This window comes from Odontomachus brunneus, unplaced genomic scaffold (assembly GCF_010583005.1).
Source record: "Odontomachus brunneus isolate Ranch 3 - 2012 unplaced genomic scaffold, Obru_v1 Obru_scaffold_021, whole genome shotgun sequence".
Classification (NCBI taxonomy): Eukaryota; Metazoa; Arthropoda; class Insecta; order Hymenoptera; family Formicidae; genus Odontomachus; species Odontomachus brunneus.
This window is the reverse complement of record NW_022639471.1, coordinates 212,979-239,097: the sequence shown is the minus strand read 5'-3', so window position 1 is coordinate 239,097 and position 26,119 is coordinate 212,979. Positions and strand designations below refer to the sequence as shown.

Genomic DNA, 26,119 nt, shown 5'->3' with positions numbered 1-26,119 from the left:
TATTGCTGGATCGAATCGGGAGTTCGTACCGATTTCTATTGGTAATATTGGCGCGCTATTACGGAAGTACTAATAATATTCAAATAATCTCTTTCACATCATGTCGCTTCGATCAATCGCGTCCAATGGTAATCTCTTCCGATTGTTTCCGGTATTCATCGAACAACAAAAAAGATATTACGTTGGAAGACGTTTCAGAAGCTTCTCAATTTTCGGATTACGATATTTCGTGTATTTCACGACGTAAAATATACTAAATATTTTAGACATTTCGAAAGTGTTTTAATTAAGTACAGTAGAAATCACATATAACACAAAAGGACCATGTCGACTGTGTAAGTGCTAGATTTTATCAACTCACTTTTATCGCACGAATAAGTTAGTGAAAAATTGATATTCTTGTATTATATTTCAGAGTGGAAAACGCAGAAGAAGTAAATGTCATCTCTGAAAAGGAAACATCCTTGCATTGTGCAGAGCAACTTGCTTTTCCACAGATTGAACAAGGTAATGTCATGTGAAAAAAGAACAAAGAAATAAATCATTAGATAGAATTGTGCAAAAAAAGTATAAGTGATAATCCCTTCGAATATAGTTTTTCTTCTTAAAATAATAGAAATATTGGTCATTGAGGTTTAGTGTCCCCTATAACTTTTTATTTAAATTTATTTCTTTGATGAAATTTATTATGCATGGCAATCTGCATATTTCTAATGTTACTCAAAAGTGAGATGTTCTTTTTTCATTTATAGTGAATGAAGTCACAATGAGCAAAACCATAGTAAAATTAGGAACAAATGTACGTGACTTGACGACACAAAGCGATGAAAATAATGTTGATATTAATCTGGATCGCAAAGAGCTGGAAAATGAGCCTTTCAGAATTTATAAGGACAAGATTATAAAGCATGAAGAAATAAGTTCATCTATAAAAAATGATATAATGTATGAAAAACCTGTTATTACAACAGGAAAAATGACAAGTAAAGTAAACAGAAGAGTATCTGTTAGAAAGGCCAAGAAAACCAGTCAAGTAGCAGATAATAACAAGGAAAATATAAAAAAAGTAAACACTAACAAGGTAGTGAGACAAAAGGCTTCTACAAAAAAATCATGCAAGACCTCATTAAAACTGTGTGCGAATCAGATTCTCAAGGAAGACAAAGAATCATTGGAGAATCACACAAAAGTAGACTTATGCAAAATTAATACTGAAGGATGTTTGAACTACAACTTTATGCCATTCACACACGTGAAATCTCAAACCAAGATGTATGACACAAAGTTTTCATGTCCCAGTGTCGCAAGGCAGCAGGAATTAAATCAGTATAACTTGGAAAACAATACGAACATATTGCAGCATTTGGATTACAACAACCTGAAATATACAAATCAGCAGGCAATGTCAGCTACCAACTCTTGGATGACAGTACCAAAACCTAATGAGAGTTTTACGTTAAACAATACTATCAACACCACACAAACCGAAACAGGACAGAGCAGCTACATTAATGACAAACATCATACTCTTGCCACTGATTACAGCTGGAGACAGAATGAAAATCCATACTTCAATTCCATCATCAATTCTATGGATTCTTATAAGCTGCTTGCGGAAAATAAAATTTATCATCCGTATAATATCTACAATCCGAATTATATAATGAGCCATTGGAACAACTTGTATATGCAGAATTTGCCGAGAACCAATGCCACGTTTCAGCAAGCAATCAATAACGTCGCTCCGAACTACAGCATTCTACCGATCAACGCTTCCAATAACTTCCTGAATCCCGCTGTGACGTCGTTCAATCCTTTTTACTATTATCCACCGCTACTAACGGACGACAATTTAAAGAAATTGTATTACACGAATCTCAACAACAACGGACGTGATTTCACGGTTAAAAAGGAGAATATGATGCCTCTGCCCGACAATTGGCACCACTCGAATTCCTTGATCCCGAGTAATAACAGCTTGAATATACCAGCTACGACTTCTACATGGTATAATGCACCATCATCGAGTTTCCTTGATGCGAGCACCGCAACAACCTCTGACGTGGATAAAGAATTTAAGTGTGTGCAAAACACATATTTGACTAATCATTATAACACAGATATGACGAAGGCAAGTGTGTACAAGGATCAATGGCGAGAAAAGGACCAATTCGTTTCGTACGTGAAACCAGCTCTTCAGAATACATTACCTGCGATTACAACAATACTTACGCCAACTCCAATCGGCACGCATGCATTCGAGCCTTACAAAGCCGATAACGGGTTAGCGAGTAATTTAACTCATCACAGTAACACGGTAACTAGTACGGACGATATGATGTCTAATATTGCCGATTTTTCCTCTGAAACAACTGGAGTTGACGTACCTAAGGAGGTACCTTGCATATATACTAAGGACAAGAAACTTATATCAGAAGTTCTCGAGTCCATCTTATAAAAATATTTTTTTACGTTGTTTAATTTGATATTTTAACGTTGTTTTTGCAATATAATTTTTTTTAAGTATATATATATTAAGACTTTTTTATGAAGTTTTATATGTAAGCTTTTTTCTCTTGCAAACAGAAGAGAATTCGAAAAAATATATAATAATTTATTTTTATTTATTTTCTACTGAAAAATGCTTCATATATCAGCATGCGTACAATAATTCTTCAAAGTTGGATTAAAAGAAAGTTTTAGTTATAGAATATAATCACACAGTTCATACAGTTAGTATGAACATTAGTAAACATTGTAACACAATCATTATAATAACATGTTAATAACACGTTACTATACACGTTATAATATACTAGATTAATGCTGCAATTCTAAACAGAATCGTAAGTCTCGTAACTTGTTCTCGTAAAATTCGTCAGCACTTATGAGTAGATTTACAAGTCTATGTAATATCATATGTCGTACAATTATTCGTAAATATCTACGATTTCATGTAATTTACGATATTTACAAGTGATTGTACGATATATGATATTGCATAAACTTGTAAATCTACTCATTAGTTCTGACGAATTTTACGAGAACAAGTTACGAGACTTACGATTCTGCTTAGAATTGCAGCATAAGTATATATATTTGGAAGACTAATAAGTAAAAGTTCTAAATAAACATTCACATAAGTCAGAGTTTTTTCTTGCAATTTTTGCACGTTTCATGTAAGGTATAATTTCTGCAATTATTTTGTGTTAACATTCATAAAATAAAATAGGAACGTATATGAGAAATTCCATATAATAAATATACTACATAGTACGAAGAAGTTATAACTTAAGAAATTTATATTATATTTCGACACAAGAAATGTACATTCTTCTTTCGTCTAGTACTCAAATTAAGTACATTCGTATGTAATGCATTGAAAAGTACTAATAAAATCTGTATTTGTTAAAGAAACTATCAATGACAGTAAAAAAAAGAAAAAGTACTGTTACCCTGTTATATCAATAAGTTTATGATTAAGTTATTAATATCGCAATTAATATCGCGATTAAGTTATTAATACACGCAGTTCATTTAAAATTACACGGGTCGATTACAGTACGTTTGAATACGAAAATCACTTAGGAAGATGCACGAGGTGACGTGGTAAACTCGTGCGAGTTTATTGGCACTACTTCCGATAAAGCGTAGTTTTGGCAGAGGATACTCTTGTAAAAATATAATTAACACGACGAGATTATATACATGCACTCTCCTACAAATATGTCATAAAATAATATTATTTCAGTCAGTTAGACTATTTACAGTTTCTTCTGTTAACACTGTAATTAGAAACGTAATAATAGAAATAATTCTTTTTAACAATTTACTCGAAATAACAGAAGATAAATGCTCGTCGAATATATTTCCTTACAACGAATGAATTATACGGAAGTAATGTCCATCTGGTCCTTTACGTTTTTGCGATATCTCGAAAAATCAATAGCCAAATCAATCTCATCTACCTCCTCGCTGAGAAGATGTCCTTCTACATCGAGCTTTGATTTCCCAAATATTCTGTAAACAGATTTCACGAGATTTCACGCCAGAGAGTTTGATAACGGTCATCGTGTAAAATAACATGCCATTGTTGTTGAACGTGCAATATTTAGCTACAGATAATAATTAGAAGTGATTTAAGTTAAATTAATAATTGTTAGACCCAGGTCACACAGGTGTTACTATAAAGTCTTCACTCTCAGCGCTCATAATACAAAAATTCAAAACAGAGCAAATTATAATAATTATGTTATACGTTAAATATGGTATTATATACATCAAGTATATACAATCTACTGAACTCACAGCAACTCTTTATATGAAACATGTAATAGAAAGAAAATAATCGATGTTACTGATATTAGTGTTTTATAAATGCTCCTACATTCAATAGATTATTTATGTGTTATACTTTCTAATGAAAAAACAGCGTGATCTTAGAAAGTACGTGAGAGTAATGTACGACTAGAAAGTGACGACGAATGTATTAGTAAAGAAAGAAATATATATAAATATAGAAGAAAGAGGGATAGTTAAGATTAAGTAACGTGATATATTCTTAGAGAATATACAAACATTTATTTTATTTACATAATATGTGCAGAAAAAGGAAGAGAGTAGACAACCACGAGATCTATAATACAATGCAACAGTTTAAGAAATATTGTACAACAGTTTCTATTGTTGTTCTTTACATAATTTATTTATTACATATTATATTACAATGTACGATATTTACAGTAGAAGATATTTTCAATTCAATAATATATTTTAATCGTACAATGTTTTCTCAGTCTTATATTCTGTTTTAAATAACAAGCTAATTTCTATAGAATAACAAACAAACTTTAACATTGCAAGAAAAACAAGAAAAAGGAACACTGAATAAAAATTGATGATAACATGATCAATCAACATTAACGGTTGATACTTTCGAAATAATTTAATTATGTAGTTTTACACGCGGAAAATTTCTCACAGCCTGTTTGTTGTTAATCGTACTTTTTAAGGAACACATTATTTGGATAAATATTCAAAATGAACGGAATATATATGTTATATATATATGAATATATATAAAGAAAGGCCGATCGCCTCATCACGAAAATGTGTGCGATAGAAAATCGTAAGCAATTCAATGATAATTAGTAATATATTAAGTATCTTATACATAATTCTTTTTTCTGTTAGTTGCGCTCGATTCTCATCGGTTAGTCACGCTTGAGCCCTCAAGCAATATTTACAAGAAATATAGATCTTCCAGTGAGTGGTAAGAAAGAATGTTACATTACGTTAATATATTGATGTAGTAAGTATTGATCAACTGCATTAACACTGTCCGGTACGTTTACAATTAGCAGTCGAACTTCTTTCAATCAAACAATTCAAATCAAACAATACAAAGAAACATAAAGCTTATTCTTTTTAGTGCTACATTGGAATGTTGTTCCTTTTCTCTTCAATGGTAGATCATATACATATTTCACTCTAAAGAAAGTATAACTTAGTTTACCTAATAAAGACAGACCTATATTCTTTGACATGAATAATTAACATGTATAATCAAACTACTTTATCTATAAGTGGAAGATTGGAAGGAATCAATGGATAGCGCGAAATCATTTCGAAAATGCGGGCGATACCGTGGACAGCGTTAATACACTAGAAATGCACTCAAAATAATAATACTTGATAACAAACAAAAATGGCAAAAATTCTCAGTTTAAAAATAGACAGATTTATTCTACACGTCAGGCAACCGAGTTATTGCAGTCCTGCGAGTTTTCTGAAAGCATCACACCCGTGCATGCATACCTGGATAACGTGGAAGTCGACCTATGCATGACCGGCATAACCGAATCGTCTAATCCACGATGGAGAGATATCGTGTCCATGTCGATCATATGCGCTGTGGAGTGTGCGTGCATAGCTGCTAGATACTCTGAGGTCTCCAAAGTGGCTTTGGTCGGCTTACGATAACTACACAGAGCGAATCAATATGTATCTCAATCAAAATACTTTAATTAATTATTTTTAAGTACTTATTTTAATTAATGCTAATCTATTATGCTCTTAATGCTAATTAGTATTAATTAGTATTAATCTTCTATTAGTACTAATCCAATCAGTATTAGTTACTAGTACTAATTTAATCTAATTAGTGCTCCAATTAATTTTCAGCAAATTTCCAATTAACTTTCTTACATTGCAAAAGTCTGAAATATCACACTTCAATTAATAATAAAATAGACGAACAAATAATTAAACATCTAGTTTAGTTAATGCTGTAGTATCAACTTACAGTTTTAATAACAGAGAACTTCCTACCACTGACACTGAACTTAGAGCCATGGCGGCCGAGGACATCCACGGTTGTAGGAAGAAGCCGAAGGAACTGAATATCCCGGCAGCTATGGGAATGCCCAGGAGGTTATAGATACTGGCGAATAAGAAATTCAATCTTATCCTGCGGACCGTTTTCCGCGATAAGTCTAAACACGCGATCACGTCCAGCAGATCATTCTGCAAGAAGATACGATATTAGTAACGAACTATGAGATACGTCGTTTGTGTTTATTACAAGATGTTTTTATGCAAACATACGCGCATCAGAACCACGTCGGCAGCCTCCACGGCGACGTCGGTGCCTGACGAGATAGCGATACCGACGTCAGACTGTGCGAGAGCGGGACTGTCGTTGACACCGTCTCCCACCATAGCGACTCTCAGACCCTGATCCTGCAATCTTTGAATTTTCGCCACTTTGTGCGACGGTAACACCTCCGCAAAGACTCTGCTGATGCCGACCTGTGCATCCCCAGGAAATGGAGCCGATTAACAAACGATAATTCTATCGCACGATACTACAGATAATTGTGAAATTTCGTTCGTACCTGTCTAGCGATCGAAGCTGCAGTTTTCCTGTTATCGCCCGTCAGGAGTATCACTTCCAATCCCATCTTCTTCAAGATGTAAACTGCGAGGTGCGCCTCGGGCTTCACGGTGTCGGCGACACTGATCATTGCCACCAGGACATTATTCACTGCGGCCAAAACGGCGGTATGGCCCAGATCCTCTTCGCTAGCCATTCTCACCTCAACCTCCTGTGGAATGTTGATCGCGTTCCTGCGCATCCATTCCCTGTTACCGATGCAGACTTCGTAAACGTCGTTGGCAGTATCTCGATCGCCTTGGGAATCCGGATTTAACAATAATTGCAGATCTAAGTTTTGCCTCTCCTGCGACGACGTCGCGATTGGCACGTTGTCGATGGGCACATCATTGAGATTGTATGTGCCGGCCGATATCGTATTCGTCTGATTCACGTAGTTGATGAGTTTTTCGGACTTCAGCGCGTCAGACAGAGCGGCGTTCAGATGAGACACCTTGCACTTGAGACCGCAGCCAGCGACCGCCTGGAAATTCGTGCACTGCCCGGTAGTTTCCGACCCGATCGTGTCCTTCACGTAGCGCACGATTGCTTCAAAAAGATTAAAAATTAAAGTAAATTAAATAATTAACTAATCGATATTTGAGGCTTTTATAATGTGGAGAAATACTGAACTCGACTTTCGTATTTCCTGTAGATTTGTTTCCAACGTTTTGTGAACATTTTATTTCACTTCATCAGAGAGAAAAGCAACAATTTAATATCTGATGAACGAACTAAAATGTTCGCAAAACGTCGGAAATGAGTAGGAAACACGGATCCAACTCGGAAATTTAATCCAGCATCATTAATGAATCATTATCGCGATCTCGATTAGATTTAAGCGCTACAGAAAAATGAGGGACAATTTACCCGACGCGATCGGATGTTCGCTGTTGATCTCTGCTGTGCCAACAACGAGCAACAGTTTCGCCAAGGAACAGATCTTCTCGTTTACGAACATCCCGATTCTGGTAACGGTGGGCACACCATGTGTTAATGTACCCGTCTTGTCAAAGACGATGCATTTCACCTTGTGTGCATTCTCCAATGGCGTCGCGCCTTTGATAAGGATGCCGTTGAGTGCGCCTACTCCGGTGCCGACCATTACCGCGGTTGGCGTTGCCAAGCCGAGCGCACAAGGACAAGCGATCGCGAGCACCGCTAAGGCACTACGAAAGGCGTACTGGAAAATAATCTCTTCACGGTTTATGCCATGCTTATCGATCTGATCATCGTGCGAGATGGGCAATTTCTCAAAGTTCACATAGCCGACAGTGATCCAGATCAGCAGCGTCACCACGGAGACAAGTATGACCAGAGGTATGAAGTAGCCGGCTATTTTATCGGCTAGCTGTTGGATAGGCGCCTTGTTTGTCTGCGCTTCCTCCACTAGGCGTACGATCTGCGCCAGCGTTGTGTGTTCACCCGTGTGTGTCGCGGTGATCAGCAACGGGCCGTTCTGGTTGATCGAGCCGCCGATCACCATTGAGTCCTTCTTCTTCGGTACCGGCATGCTCTCACCTGTGATCAGACTCTCATCGCAGGTCGACTGGCCAGACAAAACGCGCCCGTCGACCGGTACCTTAGCACCTTGTACCACTTTCAGCACGTCGCCACGTTGCACTAAGTCTATGCTGATTAAACGCTCAGAGAGTATTTCGTTATTAGTCCCCAAAGAGATCAATACTGCGTCAGTGGCCTTCAAAGACAACAGTTTCGAGAGGGCTTCAGATGTCTTGCCCTGAAACGAAAAATATACGTTTGTAATATTCTCGATAATCTTATCGTGTGATTTCTCGCGGAAGTAAAATTTAATTTGATATTTAAAGCTTCCTTGGTATTGAGAACTGTATTATGAACATTAAGATTAAATTAATACCTTCGCCACATGTTCAAGCCATCTTCCCAGACTAATGAACACCAGGAGCATTGGCGGAGTATCGAAAAACGTTTGCGGACTGACATTCTCTTGCATTACCATAGCGGCAATGAGGACGGCAATGGAGTAAAGGTACGAAATTGTAGTAGTCATTGAGATTAGAACGTCCATGTTAGTCGTACCATGCTTCAGAGCCTTGTAGGCTTGCACATAGAAGTGCCAGCCGCCAAAGAACTGCAAACAAAAATAATTGTTGTATCTTAAATCTATATCTCTCACACCGATTTTATACGAAAGAATGAGCAAGACTCTATTCTCATGCACATACCTGCACCGGTGTGGAAAACATGAATAGTATTAGATTCTCCCAATTGAGACCAGGTACTATGCAACACATCTCTTCGTGCGTCTTGTGACCGATGGACATTACCACCATGAAATACGTCATCGCTATCATACAGGGGACTCCAAAAATTAAAGATACCAAGAAAGCCGTCCGCCATTTGCTTATTTCTTCCCTACGAAGAATACGAGAAACGAGCTGTTAAAAAAATGTTCGGCAGCCAATTGGATAAGGTTTATGAGAGCAAAATATGTACTCACTTTTGGTCCAGATAATCCCTATTTTCCTTGTCTCGATTGCTTAACAGACTGGCTGTGAAACCTAATTTATTAATACTTTCTACTATGTCTCTTACACCAGTCTTCTCCGTGTCGTACTTGAATATTCCTCGTTGCGTCGCCAAAGCGACTACCGCCGTTCGTATACCAGATAATTTTCTCACAGTCGATTCTATTTTATTGACACAAGACGCACACGTCATCCCCAGGATCTGAAATTAACTTTATCAAGAACGTACGACGAAGCAACTATATATTTCTGACTCTACAATTTGAAATAAATACTTGATGCTTTTTCATACTTTGAAAATCGTATGCTACTATGGGCAAACGTAATCTCTTTTCAAAGGAAAACAAAGCTCTAATTTTAATTAAAATTATATCTGATATCTGAAATTGATCTGAAGTAAATCCTCGGTTGCTTTACCTTCAATTCGACTTCTCCTTCTCCGGTTCCGGGCTCCTCTATCAAAGTCGTGGGGAAACCTAATTCCGATATACTGGAAGCTATATCCACCGCCCTTATTTTGTCGGGATCGTACATGACTTCCGCCTTGGCAGACATCAGCGCTACTAATATGCTGTTTACTCCGTACAATTTTTTGCAATGTTTTTCTATCGCGGCGACACAAGAAGCGCAAGTCATACCCTGTAAAACGGTCTTGTTACACGACGGATTCATGACATTCATCTTCAAGAGCAAGTGGAACGTAACGTACCGAAATATGTAGGAAGCACTTTGATAATTGTCCCTTCACATCACCGGCACCATTCGTTAGCGGCGATAGCTCCATCTTCTTTTGGTTGTTGTTAACAAGCACAATCGAAGGTACTTTTAGAATTTTGTTGTTGACCTCTTTCACATGTGCGGTGAAACCCATATCTTCTATGTATGTTGCAATTTGATCAGCCGTTACGTTGCCGGTGCTGTAAGAAACTTTGGCTTCTTTATTCTCCAGGCTAACATCTACGTCTTTTATACCTGGTTTTTCGGATAAAGCACCTGTGGAAAAAGATATACGGCTTATAGAAGGACTGCAAATTTGCTAGATAGGGAGGTATCTAGGTGAAGATTCAAGAACAATAAGGAATAATCTAAGACAATCTAAGGGAGGTAAGAAAGAATTTAAAAAGATCTAAGAAAGATAAGAAACAAGTGCACAATTACGGTGGTAATCAAAACGTGAAGTATTTCACACTCATTTTAATCATACAATCAGTTCTCACGTACCGGTGATACTCTTCACACACGACAAGCAAGTCATCCCGTCAACGTGTATGCTGCAGGTGCTGACGGCAGGCGTTACGGAGATGTCTTTGGTTTCGTTCTTCGCGACGTCGGATTCTGGCAAACTTGCGGTGAATCCCATATCCTCGATAGCCTCCGCCAGCTCCTGCGGCGTGGTCTCGCGCGTCTTGTACTCGATGTAACCAGCCTTCTCTGCTAAGACCACCCTGATGCTGACAACGTCAGATCGATCGCCGATCATCCCCTCGATGTTCCTCACGCAACTCTGGCACGTCATACCTTCGATGTCGATCTTGACCGTGCTGATCTCCGCGGCCTGTCCCACTTGGGCTTCCGCGGATACGCGCACCGGTTGCTCGATACCTTCATAATCGGTGTCATTGTCGCCGTCCCTACAAAAATATTCATGGAAAATTCAGACATTACGTAGTAAGTTCTACATACAGAATTGACTGCATCTTCGACGAAGCTATCAATTCCTGCCCTCAACTATATGTTCCCGCTTCAACGAGGAAACGCAAAGAAACAGGTGCAATCTATCGAGTCACAAGAGTCTGTTGTAGAATTGTTTTTCTCTTTATATCCCCTATTACTGATGTTACTATTGTTACTTTTATTATGTGAATTTACCATGCAATTATCAATTCGTCAGACAATAGAATTCATTGCGGAAAACATCTTGTTTGCTATCGCACGGAGCTAACAATGAGGCATGCACATTCAGACCTTGTCACTTCCTTGAAGCGGTATGTTTGATTGATTGAAAAGTTCGGCTCAACCTTGTAATCAAGTTCAATATCGTTCGATGGGGACGAATGCACGATTGAAAATCGAACTGAACTTTGGCTTACCCGATATTTCGCACGGTTTAATTCTAATGTTTGAGAGGTGCGACAAAATAATTGAGAAGTCATGTCGCTGTGAAGCAAATCGTCATGATTATGGCGCTTCGATCTTTTCGGTATCATTTCTTATTCTAAGGAACTTTAATCATGTTTATATTCACGTTTAGAAAAACTAGTTAAATATTGCTAACGCACGAAATAAACTTTTACTTACTGTGAGTCAAGAACTATCGCCACCCAGACTATCTTCGAAGCAAGAGGCAAAGAAGCAAACTTAAAATTTTCGCAGTTATTCCATTTTGAAAGAAAAGACTTCTTATGGTGATTGTTTTCTGGGAGAAATAACTTCGAAGATCTTAAAGCTTGATCTACAATGTGTTCTTTGCATCCTGCTTCTTTGTCTTTATCTCTTTCTGACTCAAACTTTAAGTTTAAAGCCTGATCTACAATATGCTCTTTGCTTCCTGTTTCTTTCTCTTTATCTCTTTCTGACTCAAACTTTAAGCTCTAAGTCAGAAAAAGATAGAAGACAAGAAACAGAACGCAAAGAGCATATTTTAGATCAGGTTTTAGGGAATGCTGCAGCTGAAAATTTTACAGAACATTGACATTTTTCTGCAAAGTCGTATTGGTTACACAGAATTTTTACGTCGTATTGGTTACACAGAATTACAAATGCTTTTATACAATGAAAATATGTGTAAAAATAAATAGGAGTACGTGCAAAAATAAATAATAAATTTTACATTAAAATTTTTTTGTTCGTTTTCGTCGTATATCGAGCAATGCTCCTATTTATTTTTGCACATACTTTCATTGCGTAAAAGCACTTGTAATTCTGTGTAATCAATACGACGTAAACTTTGCAGAAAAATGTCAGTGTTCTAAAAGTTTTCAGCTTCAGCATCCCTTTAAAATCTTCTTTTACTGCTTCGAAGATATTCAAGGTGGTAACAGTTATGTCACTCTGTATAACTCAACGAGATCGAAATAGTTAAAGTAAGTAATACTCGAAAAAGCTTCAGATATCGAAGTAACACTCGAAGTTCAAGTAGTCCCTTTCCCATCAACGTGCAATACGTGAAGATAAGATGCGCCGTGGAACTTGGTTATTCCGCGAATAAACAGTCTCGTGAAATCTTAACGTTCACCGTGAGCCGATCCGTCGTGGCATGATGCACCGGGGCCGTACGCCAATCGGTTATCGCTGATTTTGTACAAAAATACGCGCCTCTTTATCTCCCGCACGCCGATAACGACCACGACGACAGTATGTCGACCGCGGAAGAGGATTCGCGTGCGTGCTTCAACGAGAAACGTTCTGTGCTACAGACCGCGAACGAACTGAAACTCTTCTGTACGGTACGAAATGAATTAATTATCACTTTGAATCGTGTATCTCTATCATTTTAGATCTCCGCACGCGCGATAAACATCCACGAGGAATTGCCCTCCTGAATTTCGCTCGATTACGCAAGATTTCACGCGGAAAGTGTTATTAAGGACGAAGATCGTAAAATAGATTGTTACTTTATCACAGATACTATATCGTGGAGTTAATGAAGTATACGATGATTATCTTTACGAGCGGATACATATTGAGATATACAACGAGATAAGAAGTAGATCTTTGCAGGAAATTCAATGCCGATATTTTTACAGTTAGGCATAACTTTATTTTTTAACTTCTTCTCAATGACCCTCTGCTATAAAAAAACAATCGATATGTTATTAAATAAAGTTATGCTTAATTATAAATTATATAATAATAAATAATAATAATTAAAATATTACTACACACTGACTTTAATTTTATACTGATGAAATTTTATCAGTATAAAATTCAAGTCAATATAGTTATACTTTACAAGTAATTATAAAAGTATTATGTCTAATTATGAAAGCAAGAATTTATCTATCCAATGTATCGATAAAGCCAGCATGTGTCAAGAAAGCCAACTCTTTTCTTGTCTCATAAATTATTTCTCCTCGTCTTTTATGTGCTTATAACAACGACGTATTACACGACGATAAAAAATTATCTCGAAATTTTAAAAAATACGCTGTGTGTCTGTAAAGAAATTGTTTTCGGGAATAGCTCTACCGTGGCGACGAAAGAACGGCTGATGTTGTGGGATTACTTGAATTTGTCAATTATCGCAGGCTTACCACAGGATATCGTCGGCGTTGTGAGTGTCGTTAAGGAGAGGTTGCTCGTCCTCGTCTTTTGTCATTGTTTTCGACTCGTTCTTCAATACTGTCGAAACGTCGTGAAATGTCGAAACGTTCGTGAAACGTCGAAGCGCCCTTATCGTTCGATTTCGAGCAGGTTAGATAAGCCACGGCAAAACTACTGATTAAGGCAAAGTTCAAACACGGTTTCTAAAACCAACACAATTATTCTTCAGGCACCGATCAACGACGATGCGCAATGATCGTGTAAAACCGCGTAAAAATCGCGATTAGTTTTCCGAAGCGTTATCGTGTAAGAGAAAACAGATCCCCGAAACTCCCGGGAAAATCACCTGTTCCACGAAAGCCGCTTCGCAAAAGGTGCTTTAGTGTTTTTCTTCGTGCGTTATTTCCGCGAATGATAAGCTCCCGGCAAATTTGCTCAGCACAGTGAGCGGATTATCATACATTAGCGCAGGTAATATATTCGCATGGCGTTTTACGAACGATGCGAAACAGTCCGCGGTGCCAGGACGGGAAATTCTAGTCCATTGTCGGCCTCCTCCACGTCCGCCGATAAGAATCGTGACGATATCGCGAGAATCGCGCGTTGCGTCCAATTTCAAGCAACAATCGTCGAATCCGCTGTGTGAGATCGCAGCAGCTCGCCACGCCGATCCGGTGGCCCGCGAACTCGGCAAATCGGGCGGAATTAGTGCGAGGCCACGGCAATGATGGTTTCTCTCTCTCTCTCTCTCTCTCTATCCTTTTCTCTTCTCCGGGGAAAAACGCGAATTTTCGTTGCGCCGTGCGTGCGACGAATTTCGCGGCCGACGAAACGTCGATTTCTTTTTGTAACAACGTAGACCGGCCTCGAGTGGGGCGCAGAGTCGAAAAATAGACGCGATATTCACACTGAATTGATATCACGGAGCGACTGATAACCGGGATAATCGTTGATCGACAAGTCGCCCCGCGCGCAACTCGCTTTTGCTCACGGCACTTCTTCCGCCGGCTGAGAGAAGATCGGATAAGAGCCGTGAGTGTCGGCAGACGAGTGTCGTGCCGGACATACTCGCGGCAATGCTCTCTCGTCGCCCTTCGAGAAGCTGTAGGGAGAACCGCTCGATGATGAGCGGAATACTTGGAATTCCACGGGCCGGTCGGCTGCTTGATCCGATCGGAGTCGGATCTTAATTGTTCCACCGGTAGCATGCGGGTGACGATGAAATCTTCGCTTCCTAACCTTCGCATGGCCTGGGGGATTGATTTTTGCCGATTGACGTCAATCCTCCAATATTGATTCATATGCTGCTCGCGTGCGCGTATACGTGCTGATGCATATAATGACGATTAAAGTACTTTCCTCGCGATTGAAGTGAGATGGACGCACCGTGCGCATCGTTATTCAAATCAAATTATCTCCTCCATTTTGTGCCGGATCATCTTCTCTCCGTGAGAGATTCATGCTCGATGAAAAATCGAAATCTATTTCCATCTGCTGAGATACTTTCCGTCCATTTTTGCGCGGAAGAGATAATTATTGATTTAGTTTTGCACCCACTACATGCAAACAAAGTCTGATCAATCAATCAATTTGAATTTAATTCGAGAATCATCAATTTAAAACTGAAAATTTCGACGTTTATACTATGCGTATTTATCGAATAAATAATTTCTTATCATCGTGTCGTGTACTTATAAAAAATTAAGAAAAAATTTAAAAAAAATTCTAAACGGGAAAAGAATTTATTTAAGCATTGCAGTTGTCATTGTGGGAGAGACATTTATTTAATTAATATTCTTTATTGAATAATAACAATGTTTTTTGCGTGATAGGCGCTCCAAAACGATACGTAGAACGAGTAAGTTTAAAAGACATAAGGACAAGTGTTGTGTGCAAGCGACGTCGCGTGTTCATCACGCATCGTACTTACGCAACGCTCACAAGCTTTTCTAAATGCGTGAGTAAGAAAATCTTTTAATTACCAGATGCTAGACATTCATAGCGAAATTTCAGATTAAACACAACGAAGGCGATAAATTGAACATTATCGACACTAAGCCGGTGACGATTGTCGGCCACGAAGTGTGATGCATCATAAACAAAATGTCACTCGTCAAGCAAATACATCTCAATTCGCACCGTGCAATACTAGTCACACGCATCGAGAATAAAGTGTTTGCAACTATAATCGCGTAACGAGGATTGTTGTAAGAAAAAACTTTTTTTTTTAAATAAATACTCACTATAGAGTCGGCGATAACAATCTTATACATGCATATTGTTGCATTAAGAATATTTAAAAATTTGTTTGTGAGATATAAAGCTTATTTTGAAGAAATATACATTATTTCACAAAAACAAACTTTATTTCCATTAAAATTCACAAAAATAAACTTAATATTCCACAAATAAACTTTCAAATATTTTTTCTCAGCGTGCTATTATGTTTTTTTTATTAAAATCACAAGGAGAAATAGTTCACGCCACTATAATTTTAGTGAGATTAACCATTTTTTCCCTTCAGTGTGTCAAATAGATCTATTGAGAAATTCTGTGCAAGCACGTGTAATTTAAAAATTACAATTAATAAAGTTTAAAATTTAATCAAATCTTCTATCGTTTCGCGATATTTCGCGATCATAAATATCTCCAATTAAAGTGTCCATTTCGTTTAAATTTTTACTAAATTTTTTAACGTATGTGTTGCGTGAAAAATAAAGAATATATTATTAAGAATTGGATTTTTTTAATAAAAATGTTCAGTTTTATTAAATTTTTGATACTCACGTACACATACGTGAAACGTATACATGTGCCGACACAGGTCGTGGAATTGTCGATCTAAACTTGGACTGAGCGTGAAAGTTGCTACGATTTCAGTAAAAGATTTCACGCTTTCCGCTCGCGGAACTTTCGTTCGGCGAGCTCGCGTGTATCGCCCGTACGTATGTGCGTGTGTTGCGTGCATTCGCGCACTGTAGGATGCACAGAAGGAACTAACGATGTCGATGACGTCGAGATAATTATGTTGTCTCGATACGTGCTCAACATTCTTTGTAATTCGCGCGAGAAAATTCTCATGCGTCACTGCAATACTATTATACGTAAATATGAGTGCGATGAATAGAGATTAAATCTTGCACGAGATATAGGATATAACTTTATGCGCGAGTTCGGCAAAGTGGCCCACGCGGTTGATTTCGTATTTAAAGCCGCAAACTTTCACTGATTCATCCGTGAAAAATCCAGAGAGATTGTTTGAATTCGTACAAGCTCTTATTTTGAACTCTCTCTTCAATCAGAAGACTATAAGACAAACATATAGGCACTTTTATCGATGAATGAGGGAATAAGGACTTTAGTCACAAAATCCACTCGCAAACCGCTCTTGTAAAAAACCCTCGATTGTTTAATATATCTTTGAAGAGAGAATTTCTATTTAAATTTGACAAATATACATATATAATATTGATATCGACAAAGACGAGAAAATCAATGCCTATTTCTTCCACCGTTGTCATTCATATCGAAATTACAGAGTAAATAACTATAGCAATTTGGCGACGAAATAAGAAATTCTACTCCATATAGACGATAACAAATCGCGTCGCAAAGGTGATACTGACCCGAGTAACCTTGCGTTTTCCCAATGTATCGAGTTAATTGCTTCATTCGCTGCCGAAATGTCAGTTAGATCGCGATACCTCAGCCTCACGCGATGGACCAAAGGACCTCTGAACCTCCGCATCGCCGCGTTACGTTGAACACCACGCACCACGATATCACGGGATAACTTTTCGCGCTCGTCCAATCAGTTCACCGCGAATTCATGGGCGTATCGCTTTTAACCGTCTCTTCCCCTCAGCTACTAGAAGCTTCCATATGTAATATTTCGTCAATCCGATCACAGTAATTTTGTAGGTGTCGTTACCACAAGAGCGAAGCAGCCGACAGGAATCACGTGCGACCGCGAGGCAGTGATAATCCGCAAAAATAATCGTAGCCGCTCTTCCGCGGGCCCCAAACGGAAACTGAACTCTGAAGATGAAGCGAGACACTTCCGATTTCTCCAATCCGTCGTTATCACAACAACAATAACAAGAATAACAACGTAGCACTTGAAATTTCTTTTCGAATCTGCGCACAACGCAGTTTCTATAAAAAAAAAAAAAAAAAAAAAGGCACGCAAATGTGACGAGTTTATTGTCGCAGATATAAATGGAACACGATAACAATCTTTATCACGTGTTCAAATAAAAGTACGATTCGTCGCGAGCGAATCTTCGGGATAAGTGACGTCGACGTATTGCAACGAGATATATTACGCGAGAACGGCACATGCTCAACGGACGTGAGCCGTAACGAGAATGTATATCCTTCTCAACCAGGTGGGTCCAACTTTACCTGGCCCACCGTTGGGACAATTATATCTCGATCAGTAGAAAGAGAGAGAGAAAGGCGTGCTCCAGATTGTACTGGAGGACTTTCTTGGTAAGACTGAAGGATACTTCTCGTGCCGTTCGTAACGTACGTGTCGCAGTTTAGCGAGTCGAAAGAGTAAGAAAGAGAGAGAGAGAGAGAGAGAAAGGGAGGGAGGGAGAAGGCAGCATAAAAAGAAAAAAGAAGAAACACCGCACATTTAGCTCGATAACTGTAACTTGAAATGCCGGTATAAAATTTTTATTCGGTTTTTAGAGGAATTAGAGAATGTCTATCTATCGGGTGTCCGCGAGGTATCGAGTGCTGCCAGGCGAAAATTTCATATTTCAGAACTCGATTCGCGAGTAAAATCTATCCGCGATGTTGATAAAGTTGGCAGTTAAAGTTATCAGTTCGTGCAACAGCGGGAAACAGCGAAGATAAAAAGAATTACAGCTGTTTGCATTTTAATTATCTTGTTTTTTCAAATCGCTCGGAGATTCTAAAACAACTAATATGAAACTAAAACAACTGTGATAAAAGCTTCAATTAAATTCACTTTCGAGAAAAAGGATTGCGTCCTTGTAATTGTGTGTTTGATAACGCAAATTTGATCTTGTCAGATATTTGCAGAGATAAAAAACGTAAAATGAGCCGGTTTCGGGAAAATGTTAAGTAGATTCTTCAGTGACACCTGCGAGAATTTGATCTACAAATTGCTCGGTTACTTAGGAATAAATCTTTCTCTATTTAAAATTTAATCAAATCTTCTATCGTTTTGTGATATTTCGCGATCATAAATATCTCCAATTAAAATGTCGAATTAGACAAAAATTCGCTTCAATTATCTCCCTTTTCCAATGGTAAATGGATAAACCCTTTTTCTACGACGGAAATTTTACAAATACCGTCAAAATATCGACGAAGAGTCATCGGATAGCGATTAATAATTTATTTCCTTATTTATCTACACGGAAAATGTGTAAGGAATTTCACATTTACCATTAATATAAAAACAGAGATATTTCAGAATTTAATGTTAGAAGATTTTAAAATATCTAATGTTTGCGCAGAGTAGGATTTACCTTATACATAGATAGATTTATTAATATTTTATCTTTTTGAACGCGATAAAATCAAATTTAACTTGAAAAATCGAGCCAAATTTTTTGCCAGATCCTACTATATCTACCATAGTTGACTTATAACAGTCAACTAATATGGCTCGATAACATCGCCACCACGATTGCGTTCGTATATACGACCTAGACTTAATAGCTATTAAAACGCGAAGAACTCAATGTAATTTATTGTCGCAGACGCTGTTTATCGCGAGACAACGAGAGTCACAATGCAACACGCTCATGTTTAATAAAGTGAGATAATGGTCAGTGTGATCAATTCAATTTCGTCGACTGTATCATCCGGAATTTACTTCTGGATAAAAATCGGTCTAGACATTGTCACGTTAATGCCAATCACTAGGATAGATCAATAAGCACGCCTCAATCATCACTTTACGAGCAACGTTACACGAAATAATCATCAATTAACTTATCGATTAACTTATCGATTGTCTTATTCATTAATTATCCACGAAACAATGTATGCTATATTAATTTCTCGCTGAGGAAAAAATATCTGAAAATTTACTTATGAGATATAAAGTTTATTTCTGTGGAATAAAATTTATTCCTGTAAAATAACTCTTATATCCCATGAGTCAATTTTTAAGTATGTTTTCTCTATGCAATAATAAAGCTATGTGAAATCAGGAAGATTTCGTCTAATTATGACGCTGTTAACCAACTCTATTGATACAACAGCATTTCTTCTTGTATAAATATACATTAAGAAACAAATGCTTGAAAATTTATAGATATACAGTTTGTAGATATAAAATTTATTTTTTTTTGAGAAACAAAGTTTATTTCTGTGAAATAAGTTTTATATCCTACAAAAAGAATAATATATCCTACAAAAAGAATTTCAAATATTTTTTTAGTATACATAAGCGCATACATAGGGAGAAAAATATCTAAAAAAATAAAAGATATTTACTCGGTGTAATCTAATAATTTTTACTTAAATTTTAATTCTTTTGAAAAAAAATAAACAATTGCTTTCATGAAAAAATAAAGTTTTAAGAAAATATATATTTGTTTATCTGGAAAATATTTTATATAAGTGTGTTATTATATATATAGTACCCACCAAATAAATACTTTTAGTTCTCAAATATTTCTTCCCTCGGTCCAGAGTTTCTGGACACCATCAAATTAATTCCTCTCTCTCTATCTATCTCATTCCCTCTCAATGAGAACGTGTCAATTGCAACGGTACGACGATTATAGAAGATCGATGACGCGAATGAAGTGTGATTCATCTCGCAGACATGTATCAATCACCAATGTGGGAAATTATAGAAAGTCCACGAGTCTTACAGCGCGATAACTTACCAGAAGGTAGGCGTGTTGATTAACACGTTGTATTTCCACATATCCTGACGTTTTCGTGTCATTTTACGCCGTCTGAAGATATATCGTTTGACTTCCTCGATAGCAACGCGAGTTCGAATAAGTGTTCTCTGAGTTTACATTTTTCGAGCTATGAGCACGTACGCGATTTCCCTAAGAGTGTGTTTTCCCAGTTCCGCGATTTTCTCTCGCGTTCTCTTTTCTTCTCCCGAACAAAAAATACGTCACGATCCCGACGGAGGTTCCATAACGGAGCTGTCACATAATTCATGCGAATTATTAACGGATTTAATCGCGCGCTTGATATTCCATACGTGCAGTTCCGCACTTCACGCGTACGTGCACACGATAACGGCGGAAAACGAAGCAGCTATTAATCCAAGTTTCACACTACTACGAGCGTGCTTGGATCGGATGCAACGATCTACAGGACTCCGATTTCGATACGTCGCTCAGCTTACGAACTAGTATTGCGACGGGGCCATAATATCCTGGCGACATTGTTATCAAACAGTGACTAAGTTTACACGGCAACTTAAAACCGATTTAGTAACTACCGTAGTTAGTAAACTCTTGAATCCGATTGGAATATATTTCTAGATCTAAAAGAATATACCAATCGGATGCGAGAGTTTACTAAATACGGTTGTTACTAAACTGATTTTAAGCTGCCGCGTAAACTTAGTCAGTGTCACATTTTACGTGGTATCAGGACGGTATGCGTAAAGCGTGCTTCATTATCGAAGAATTCGATTATAATTAAATATGACATCGCGTCGCTAAAACGACTGATACAAGCAAACACATGATGCTCCGTTTCAGTAAATTATTTAGCGCGTAAAAAAAATGTGTTGCCTTCTCGAAACGTTGCAAATAAAACGCGCCTGAGCATTGCACTGCACTGTCGATACGTTTTTATCCGCGAAAGCCGTATCAGACTAGGTCAATGAAGACTGAGAGTTGTGAATTGGAACTTGACCAATCACAAAGCGAGCCAAGATGAAAATTAATTTTCTCGAATCTTAATTTTGGTAAAATTCTTGTTTACGGGAGACACTTCTAATGGTCTTCATGTTGACACATGTTAACCCTTCTGAATAACATCCAAGAGGTTTTAGCCGTCGCTCATTGTTTAGTAAAAAGTTATTGATAAAAAAATTTTCGTTAGGAAACGAAATTTTTCAATATCGTATGTATTTAACAAGTCTCGAAAGTATATTTCTGATGAGATGGAGAGCTATGCCTTCTAATTCGACAGTACACAAATCAAGGATTTATTCAATATTTAGATCATTTAATGGATACATAGAATTCATTATTTCAAAGAAAGCATCAATGCGTTCATCAAAATCATATATTCTCTTGAATAAAAATTCTACAAGATAATTTATGTAATAATACTCACGTGTGCTATAACGAGGGATACTTACTGTCACATCAAAGTTATCCAATCGTTTGGCGCATTGATACTAAGTGGTAGGACTATTTATGAAATTTCTTTTGTTAATAACTTTTTAATAAATAGGAAGCTACGGCTAGACTTTTCGATTATTATTTAGAAATGACTTGTATATATGACTATGAAAAACACAGTCTGAAAGACTGTAAAAAACAAACTCATCGGAGGTGTCTCCTTTAAACAGGAGTTTTACTTCAAGGCAAACAGTTCCCAAGAGTCGAGTTATTCTGAAATTTACATTCGTTTTATGACGAATTATTCGCGACGAAAAATTCCGTGCACACCGAACAACCGAACAGCCAAACGACTACTTCATAACTGATAGTGCTGGACATGCCGATGGATAATTAGAGGTAAGTTTGGACTTTGACTTCAAAAGAGTTATTCAGTAGCATATTTAGCGATAACTCACACACGCAGGTGCGCAGTCAATACAAACGAGCTTTTCGTAGGATCGACAATTAGAATACAATTACATCAAAGCTCCTGGATTAAAAGCGTGTGCAAATCGCCGACGTTGCGTGTGCAAATCACAGCGGTATAAATGATGCGGCTGCGATATACGATGCGAGATAAGATAACTCAATAACAATCTCTCTTTCTCTCCCTCTCTCTCTCTTTTGCGAATTTATCCCAAGTTGCAAGAATGAGCTTTTTATGTCTGCGTCCGAGGACCTTGAGATTGAAATCAATGTCGCAGTCTTGAGTTAGTTCCGCACGACTTATCGGCGATTCCAGTCAACGCAAATCTACAGAAAGCGTTCTAAGGACGTTCTGAGAACATTGCTACGTTCTAAGAACGTTCTAAAAACATTTTCTGAACATCTTGCACTATCTGCGAATGCTCTATTTATCCAAGGCTCCTAAATCACGCAATAAACCGCAATAAAACGCGAGAACTAAATTTAAAACTTAAAAATTCCAATTAAAGACCTTACAAGATTTTGACTTAAAAACCTAAGAGAGTCTGCTTTAATATTCGTTTTCTGCTTATATTCCTGCCTCGCATGTATGATTCACACATTTTCAATTTTCTTGTTTTAATTCAGACGATTTCGCAGAACTCCGGGTTAAAGCCTTGTTTAGCAGACTCCAACTTTCAGTATTACTTACAAAAAGCTAATTGCACAATTCATTAGAATCCATTAGAATCTAGCGAGTGTAATTGAATCAAACTCGCGAGTATAGAACCATAGACCTTTATATCGTAATGAAAAAAGAAATGTTCACTCACGTTTTCTTCGCAAGTCGGCTGTTCGTGACGTCGTCTGAGCCGCCTTGATGTTGCTCCACATCATTCTTCTCTTCTGCAGACAAAGTTTGCATATTGTACAATTGATATTTATGATATTTTATAAATTATTTTAATTAGTTATACTTTGAGCAGTGTTATTTAGATAGTTATAATAGTTGACAGATACTACAATTTAGAGATATGGAATTTCTAATTAAATATATTTTTTCTCCCTCTCTCTCTCTCTCTCTCTCTCTCTCTCTCTTTAGATAATTATTTAGATAATTATGATTATATCTATATATAGAGCTATAGACATAATTATATCTATAGATAGAGACTAAAGACAGAGCAATAATTTAGAAATTGAATTTTTTTAATCATGTGCTTCATGTAGCTCAATGTTTTTATTTACTTTTGTAGACAAATTTTGTATATTAAACAACTGTTTATAATACTTAGGCATAACAAATATCTTAATTAGATATATTTTAGATAGTTATGTTTATTGACAGAGAGTTATAGTTTAAATACTGAATTTTTTAAATCATATGCTTGGCATTGCAAAGTGTTCTTTCTCTCTACAAATTTTGTATATTGAATAATGGTTTATGATATTTATAATACATAATTATATCTATTGATTATGACAATTATGGCATAGTTAATAATGTAATCATTTAGATAGTTACAATAGTTGGTAAACAGCAGTTTACATATTGTATTTTTTAAATCATACATGCTTCTTGCCATGACAAGAAATCTTGACTGAATTCTCAAGGAAGATCCCTCTGTGTGTGATTCAAAATATCCATATAACTATGAGAACACTCATCTTAGTATATTCTCTAAATAAAAAAGTCAACATACCTCCGTCAACGTCCACACAACTCCCATACCACTGACGATCCTCTACCTTCACCGCCTCCATTCTCCTCTGCAAGCAGACAAAGTTACAAGCATATTAGAGCGAATCATGCCAATCGTCTCACTGTGTCTTCAACATCTAACACACACACAATACACAGGCGGTCACGGAGCACATACGACACACGTACAATGTAACAGAAGGCTATTGCTAAGAATGTATCGAGAGAGCCAACAAAGACCACAGACACGCAGCTGTCTTTCGTCTACTTCCGGGTGCATCGCTTGCTACGAGACAATGGCAAACGCACCTGCGTACGCATACATACACGTACCGTTCAACATATGGGTCCTTCTGCAGCTTTTCATGCGAGCACAGGATATAACCTGACTGATGTCTCGTGTGCTCCTCCTCGATACTCGACAACGGGTGATTGTCAGGACGCGACAGGACGATCACTCGGGGACACGGATTCACGGGCGTGCTAGCCGAGGAAGACTGACTAAAGTGGATTAATCGTCGCACAACGAGATCACGCGAACTTCATTGGGCGGGCATCATCTATCAAACACTCGCGACTTCGAAGTTATTCGGAAAGCACGGAGAGATGGTGGAGCGAGTCGACGCGACGCGACAGCAAAACGAACGTGAAATAAAGGAGAAGTAAGGATGACGCGTGAAACGAACTCGTTGCGCAATCTCGTGACTGATCGCTGTAACTCACCGCATCAGATGAGAATGCGCGCCACTTCGTAACGTTTGAAAAATTCGAAGTGGATTTACAATGCGTCCGGCAGTCGATATCAGCGACATCTAAGGCTGATATTTCATGTGTCGTACGACAAGCTTTTTGGATACGTTCATTGGTTGACGAACAGAGAACCTAGAAATACTCTATTCGCCAACCAATAAACGTATCCGAAAAGCTTGTCGTACGACACGTGAAATAGCACCCTAAGTCCCGGTCCACGATAGATAATTTAAACATTAAGGCCAAGTTTCACAACATCCGTTTAATTTTAACTACCGATTCCTAATAGTGATTGGTTAATTATGTTTAACTCTTCTTAATGGCTTGGTTTATATCGTGCACTTGATACGTGTACTATGGTCCAGTTCCACAACCTCCTTAAGTTAACTTAACTGACCGGTTATTCCATTAGACTTGACCAATGGCATTTGGCGTTAAGAAGAGTTAATCAGAACAAACCAATCACTGTTGAGATTTAACCGGTAGTTAAAATTAAACGGATGTTGGGGAACTTGGCCTAAATAATAACTTTCTATTAGATAATCTTAATATCGACAATGCATATCAACGGCAATGCATTCAATTAATACAATACGTTTGGTTGATGAGTATTATACCAGCTTAATATACCGTTGTTTATATATATCATCGATATTAAGATTATCTAATAGAAAGTTACTATTTAGTACGCGTATCAAGTGCACGATGTAAACCAAGCCAATGTCAAATGCGATTGGTCAAGTCCGGTGGAATAACCAGCCAGTTAACTGGAGATTGTGGAACTGGGCCTAAGCTTTCAAAATTGACCAATCATAGTTAAATTTGAGAAGAATAATGAACTGTAATTGGTTACTTTTTTTAAGTTTAAGACTTCAATCACTTATTATAGACCGAGACCAATAGAATTATCTAATAGAATTTGTCCTCACTGTGTTGAATTCTCCTGGTTGATTGTGTATCTTGAAGTAGAGATGTAATGACTTTTGTAATTTTCATTCCGTTTCGAGATAGAGATGCCCGATTCTGAATCGATTCGATTCTTTCCCCAAAAATAGGCTTATTCGTGTTATTTGCACTTTTCGTATTTAAAACTAGACAGAAATATATTGGAATGTTTCGAAGAACCAAAAACGAGATAACCAACTCGATTGTTTCTTCCAAGCGTCTGATTAGGCGTCCATCTCTTTTTAAAAGCAAAAAATAT

At 37.5% G+C, this 26,119-nt stretch overlaps 2 protein-coding genes across 8 annotated transcripts; one reads left to right on the top strand and one right to left on the bottom strand.

The window, feature by feature from the left end:
* Positions 1 to 2: 2 nt before the first annotated feature.
* On the top strand, positions 3 to 2,627 carry LOC116842083 (asparagine-rich protein-like). The gene is made up of 3 exons (XM_032810783.1): positions 3 to 335; positions 416 to 507; positions 753 to 2,627. The coding sequence occupies exons 1-3, from the start codon at positions 325 to 327 to the stop codon at positions 2,456 to 2,458; spliced, it is 1,809 nt and encodes a 602-aa protein (XP_032666674.1). The 5' UTR covers positions 3 to 324; the 3' UTR covers positions 2,459 to 2,627.
* A 657-nt stretch (positions 2,628 to 3,284) lies between these two features.
* On the bottom strand, positions 3,285 to 24,874 carry LOC116842082 (copper-transporting ATPase 1). 7 transcript variants are annotated; one of them, XM_032810775.1, is made up of 15 exons: positions 24,499 to 24,874; positions 24,167 to 24,233; positions 23,297 to 23,369; positions 10,666 to 11,075; positions 10,154 to 10,437; positions 9,862 to 10,083; positions 9,417 to 9,646; positions 9,142 to 9,331; positions 8,814 to 9,047; positions 7,805 to 8,675; positions 6,897 to 7,483; positions 6,607 to 6,810; positions 6,305 to 6,525; positions 5,818 to 5,982; positions 3,285 to 4,020 (listed from the first exon to the last, which is right to left on the bottom strand). In XM_032810775.1, exons 2-15 carry the CDS (start codon positions 24,225 to 24,227, stop codon positions 3,888 to 3,890), a joined length of 3,885 nt encoding a protein of 1,294 aa, XP_032666666.1. In that variant the 5' UTR covers positions 24,228 to 24,233; positions 24,499 to 24,874; the 3' UTR covers positions 3,285 to 3,887. The 7 variants fall into 7 exon arrangements, with proteins under 7 accessions (XP_032666666.1, XP_032666668.1, XP_032666670.1 ...); XM_032810777.1 differs by lacking the exon at positions 24,167 to 24,233; XM_032810779.1 differs by lacking the exons at positions 23,297 to 23,369; positions 24,167 to 24,233; positions 24,499 to 24,874 and adding exons at positions 11,743 to 11,774; positions 12,539 to 13,149.
* Positions 24,875 to 26,119: the final 1,245 nt, after the last annotated feature.

What these genes read in the sequence shown, in the direction of transcription:
- LOC116842083 (XM_032810783.1), top strand. An exon ending in TTTTCCACAGATTGAACAAG is followed by an intron (nt 508 to 752) that starts GTAATGTCATGT and finishes TTTCATTTATAG; the next exon opens with TGAATGAAGTCACAATGAGC.
- LOC116842082 (XM_032810775.1), bottom strand. Translation starts at nt 24,227, where the DNA reads ATGGAGGCGGTGAAGGTAGAGGATCGTCAGTGGTATGGGAGTTGTGTG. An exon ending in AGTGCTTCCTACATATTTCG is followed by an intron (nt 10,084 to 10,153) that starts GTACGTTACGTT and finishes ACCGTTTTACAG; the next exon opens with GGTATGACTTGCGCTTCTTG. An exon ending in AGTTCTCTGTTATTAAAACT is followed by an intron (nt 5,983 to 6,304) that starts GTAAGTTGATAC and finishes CGCTCTGTGTAG; the next exon opens with TTATCGTAAGCCGACCAAAG.